A 6,000-nucleotide genomic window follows, 5' to 3' on the forward strand; every position below is an offset into this window, starting at 1 on the left:
GAAATGGATTGACAGTTGATCACCTGTCTTTTTCTAATTGACTTTTACCGATTTCTACCTGGATCGGTTTCTACTAATTTCAACTTGTGCCGTTGAACAAGGACCTGGATATTTTCGACCGAAACATTGGCTCGTTGAAAAACTACCAGCTGACAGAAACCAGTTGAAACCGATTTTTACCAACGATTGAACGAAACTACACTGGATTCTTTTTTTAAACGATTGTTGTGTTCGTGCAAAAAAATAAAGCGTTTTAAAAAAGTTCAAAACAACCGGGGAAAATTCATCGCTCATTTCGAGAAAAGTGGCCAAAATGGACTGTAAATCGATAATTTCCAACCAGGTAGACCATTCTGAGGTGATTTGAGTGAAATCGGGAGGCTCAAAGTTTGCTTTGGATTAATCTGTTTTAAGCCACGGTTGTTCCGGAACTTCCGCAGAGTCTCTAAGTGGCCATTCCGATCCATGTTTCTGTCATGAAGCAACGTCCGAATCACTTTACCACCCAAGAGTGGTTTGGCAAAAAGCGGGAATGTCTAGAACCTGTTTTTGACATGTTCGAAAATCGTGTTATTTCGAGAAAATCGTTTAAAAAAATCGTTCAAAATAAAACCGCGTAAAATAAGATCGTTTAAAAAAAGAATCCAGTGTATAGATAAAGAACCTTTCAATTAAAATGTTTTTACTGTGTTTGAACTACTCTGATCTTTCTTGATTCTGAGTTTCCAGCTTATAAAAAATAGCAATAGCAACTAAAATAAGCTTATCTCACCTTCATAAACACCAACAGTTTTGTTTCCATTTTCAAATACCGGGGTAATGCCATACAGAAAACGCTCCACGGCGATCGGCCGATGACTTCTCTTGGAATAAGATTTCTTCCCAGTTAGTGTGTCCTCAACTTCGGTAGCACCATTCCACTTTTGCTGTGTTTCATCCTCAAACGAACTCAGAACCGTCTCCTTTTCCAGCAGTTCCTAAAGCGGAAGAGCAAAACCGACACAAAAACTCATCAAAAATTAATAGTTTTTAATGTGTAACGTAATTTAAGTCATCCACTGCACCGGAAACAAGCGACAACTACAAAACCCGTTATCCTTTGGCCCACTTAGGAAATCAACAATCTATGTGTATGGGGGTCTAGAAACTATGTATTTAAATATGTAGATAGAATCAAGGAACGGGGAAAAGTTTCATTGGAGAGCGGACCAGACTAGCTAACTTACTAAAGCTACGAGAAGGTGGTAGTTTGGCAAAGGTGACTGCTTACATTGAGAAAGCACATTTCCAACCCACAAACATATGGTACGCTTCCATGCAGACGCTTTGAATACTGCGCTGTGCAGTGATATTAAAAGTGTCACTTTTTACTTTTTAATTATTTTTTTTCAATACTTTAACGAATGACTTTTCAAGATCTCTTTATGGAATTGAATTTTTTTTATATAAGTTTGGATGAAAACTTTAATCCTTAAAATAAGAAAAATGCCAACAATAGAATTGAATTTTAGACACATCCTAGGCCAAAGGAAAAAAATGAATGCATAAATTAACTCATCATCTGGCAACCTGACAAAGCGAAAAGAAAGCTTTTAAGTGAAAATGGCACTAATATTAAATGTAAAATATAACGGTTAACATGCATTTTCCTCAGCCAAACGATGAAGCGAAGAGCTGAAACGCATCTTCAACAAATTTCTGTTGCTCTGTAGAGAAAGGCAAAAAAAATGGTGAAACTATTTTCAGCATTCGGCTCGACGAATGATTTTTCTTATTAAATGGAAGCAGTGCTGTTAAAATTGTTCTTTTTTTCGAATGCTGGAATAATGAGCTGAGTTAATCATTGTCATTCTTCCTTAATTTTGACAGTGTTTAATTTATAAATTTAATCAAATGTTTTTTCATGTTTCTTCTTGTTTTCTCCTCATCATTATAAATACTGATTTGTAGCTGAAATGTTTAAAAAATTTATTTGAGTTGCGTTTCAAGAATTTATAAACTATACTTTTTGTACCAACAAGAGATAAAGCGATTTTATTCAAGGAGTGTCAAATTGACTCTCAAGGTCTGCAGGATTGATTAGGATGATTAGGAAGTTTTTTGCTTGGACTTTAAGGTTGCGTCCATGAAAAAGTAATGATGAAATATTTGTCAATCTAAAGGTTTTAAAAAAAATATATTTTAAAGAAATCGGAAAATAGAGACCAAAGTTTCTGGCAAAAACACTTTTTCTATTTTATTCGAACAAAATGTTTCAATTTCCATACCGATTTCCGGTTTCCGGTCTTGCCCAAATTTTGTTCTACGGCTAGGGTCAATTTAAGCGTGCAACGTGTAAGATTTTTCAAGACGGCTTAAACTTAAAAACTTGAAAACGAGCAGTAAAGTTGTAAACTAGCTGATAGAAAAAAATAGTAAATTTTCAGATAAAATCATGAACTCTACCGTACACTCAACAAGATCATCTTGACCACTGCTAAATAGACTATAACATGCTGTTTTTTTTTTTCAAACTAGATTAATTCAATTCGTAATTGGCTTTCCTCTTTTTTCCTCCTTTAGTTCCCTTTGGAATCATAATTTGACCATCCTCGGGAAAAGGGTGAGCCTAAATTAGTACCTGGATTACATCTGCTGATTTCTCGTTTCTTTGCTCTGCTCGTGAAAGTCCAGTCATACACAGATATTCTAGCAAAAAAGAAAAGGGGAGAGATTTTCTGTTTCGGAACACATTCCCGGAAAGGACAGTAGACACCATTATCAGATCATCGTTATCTTTATTATTAACTCTGTATTATTCCTGCTGTTGGCTAGTTCCAGTGCCAAATTTCTAGGGTGGAGAAAAAAATCGAAATCTTGCCGGTTGCCTTTCCAATATCGGTTTTCAATTTATGTTAATAATAGATAGCGAGCCAGAGGCATTTACACACACAGAACCGGAATAAGTCCCTTGTTATTCCTTCAGGAAAACAGCTTTCCCTGACAGTGCAGGCATGTTTTTTCCACCTGCTTCAACCCAGAAGGATTACAATGTAATCTTAATAATTATCTGGAGACGAATCCCATTTTGGTTCGGTTCGCTCATTCATGACGATGTTTTGTCATTCTTCTTCGGCAGGGAAGCGAGTTTCTTATCCAAACAGAATTAAGCATAATGGAGTTTGGTCTAAAAACCACACCGCTTCTACCGGTCTTCGTCGTCTTCGGTGTGGCAATTTATCATTCCCATTAATTTATTCAACTTGCTTTGGGTTGAATCTTTGTCAGTCGGCCGATTTTCATCCGCAACATTTCTCTTCCGGAATCGCGTTTGGGAAAGAGAAAAAATCCCAGCCCAAAATCTAGTGCAGTGGAAACAATTTCTATCTGCCATTCAGGTGTAAGAGAGTTCTTTGTTGGCGTAAAATTGCTCTTTACGTAATTACATCAGAAAAGGTGACACTCAACGGTGACCTGGAGCAGAAGTGAAAAGTGTCAGTCTGTTTCTTCCCATTTTAGTGAGTTTTTCCAAAGAGGAAAACGGATATGCTCGAGTGAGGCGAAACGATAAATCACCTAAATTAAGTCACCATCAATTTTGACTGATGGAAACGAACAGCGGAACATTGTTTCCAGAATGTTGAACCAAGCTTTCCATGTAGTGTATCATGTTATTTTTGAGTGATATCCTTGTAACTAGAGCATCTTGGCGTAATCTTGGATTAATTTTATCGATTGAATGATTAAAAATCTAAACCATGCGAACAGCAGGCGAAGTGACTGGTGCAGGTTAAATTAAACCCCTCAATACTTTTGGAAAAAAAAAATCGGACCAAATTTATAATTTCAAAATTCAAAACAAATTTCGAAACTGATCAAGAACACTTCTACACTCTTGGTTCAATTGGCTCTCAACTACTCTCCGCAGCTCACGTTTCAGTGATGAAAGCCTTAAAAAAATCGACACTTGGGTGAGAGGACGTCCATATAAAATAGTCCAGGGGTTTCAAATCCGGACTGTTCGAAGGCCAGAGATTCTTCGATTGAAACTTCATATTCTCCTCCATCCATGGCATGGGCTCCATCTTGTTAGAAAACAATATTCTCGGGTTCACCGAAGGTTGCCCGAATCCATTAGAAGCACCTGATTCTGAATTAACTTTTACTTCAGCTTTTATGAAAACAGGAGGCATCTTCAATCCATTCGAAGCAATCCCTCCAAATACTTTGTCTCTAGGTACTTGGTATTAAACTAGAATTTCACAATCTCTGGACCATCCTTAGACCAAGCCCACCGGGAGTTGCTATTTCGGTCGGTATTTAAGATGGTTTGATTGGTTGCGTTTTTATCTATTTACTGATTTTCGCACCCATCGTTGCCATCCAGGTTGGTATTTGTGTTTGTTTATTTTCTGAAGGCGACGACCGGCTGCGTTGCTACCGGGTTGCTACATAAACGCATCCTGTAACAACCTACTGCTCGAATGCTATTTCTCGAATCAAGTTAGCGACTGTTGGTGCGATGATGGGTTGATAGATATGTTGCTGAATGTACTCGATTCGAGGTTTAGCAACCGTTGGTGGGCATGGTCTTAGCCTTCAGAGGAGAAATATATCGATCCGTACGAAAATTGGACACCAGATCAATCGAAAAAAAAATTCTCGATCAGCTGCTTCATGTTCAACGTTTTGTCATCAAATAGGGCTTTGCTCTCTCCTTTTGATGATGCAGTCATCTTTGACCAATAAATAGTTTCAAGGAACAGATTTCTGTATATTCGCTTCCTTAGCCAGCCTATGGATTGATCTTCCTGGATTCCGCTTCGGTTTCTTCTTGACCATTTTTACCACTTGTAAAGTGCGTGCTTCCACTACCTGGCTTTCGTGGACTTAGTTCATCAAGGATTGAACGTTTCACGCTGTAAACAATTGCTAGATAGCACGCCACAACTGCCGCAATTTGTTTACATTTGGGCGCGAAGCAACCTGGTCACTCTCTTCTTTGTGTACATCTTGCGCTTATAGTTAATACAGTACTTCTGCCTTGTTAACGTCAATTGACAGATGAAGGTTTGAGCTAATACACCCACAAAAATATCCTCAAAATTGTCAAAAACTTCTCGAAACAGACTCCAAAAAAAATCGAATTTTTTTAAGGGTCAAACTTTAATTTTTTTTTTTTTTTTGTAATACAGACCCCATTCGATGTTGGTAACCAAGTTCAAATTGAACGGACTTTCAATTATTTCCATCCAATTAATGTTTGTTAATTTTGTCCTATTTATATTTTTTGTCACGTTCCATCATTTTTCAATTATTTTGACGTAGAATTACGTCCTACGGTAACACTAAAGGGGGACATCGAAATTTGCGAACGAATCTCGCCGCACGAATATAGCCTCATTAACGGACATCAGATCTAAAAGATTATGCCGTCATCACCAAGCCAAAATAAAAAAAAAATGAAAAGAAAGAAAACACGGAAGTCCAGTATTTTTACGGATTTTGGTTTTCCCTGCCTACTAAAGGTATAAAAGAAAGTGCTCGTCGGTCGACTCGGTTTCATTCTCTGTTTGCCGTCGAACTGAACAGACGTGTGCTGCGCTTCAATTTCAGTTTGGACCCCACCAGTAGTGGTAATCGATTGGCAGTAGTTCAGTGGCAACTGTGTCGTGGAACATGATTCGATTACGTTGCACGATCTGTTTATGTCACTTGGTAGTCCTAGATAACACGTTCACGCGTTCAATTACAGTATTGCCTATACGGATTATTGGCAGCTGAGGTATGGAGCGACAACCGAAACTAAGGTGTCGTCGGCAAAGAGCCAAACTTTGCCGTGCAGATTCAACAGGGGGAGATTGTTGATGAATACCAATAACAACAGCGGGCCCAAGTTGCTTCCCTGTGGTACTCCCGTTGAAATGAATCTTTTACTACTTGAAGCTCCTTTTAAGTAAAATAATTGTTGGCGAGCTGTTAAGTGACTTTCGATAAGCCGAAGGGGTTGTCCATGTAATC

General features: G+C 38.0%; 1 protein-coding gene across 1 annotated transcript in view; it reads right to left on the bottom strand.

The window, feature by feature from the left end:
* Positions 1-6,000, bottom strand: part of LOC129741484 (uncharacterized) — a 41,188-nt gene that overhangs the window by 26,399 nt on the left and 8,789 nt on the right. The window contains exon 2 of the mRNA XM_055733225.1: positions 773-977. Within this exon, the coding sequence (XP_055589200.1) occupies positions 773-977 (205 nt within the window). The remainder of the gene's footprint in view (positions 1-772; positions 978-6,000) is intronic.

Source organism: Uranotaenia lowii, chromosome 2 (genome assembly GCF_029784155.1).
Source record: "Uranotaenia lowii strain MFRU-FL chromosome 2, ASM2978415v1, whole genome shotgun sequence".
In the NCBI taxonomy this organism is placed as follows: domain Eukaryota; kingdom Metazoa; phylum Arthropoda; class Insecta; order Diptera; family Culicidae; genus Uranotaenia; species Uranotaenia lowii.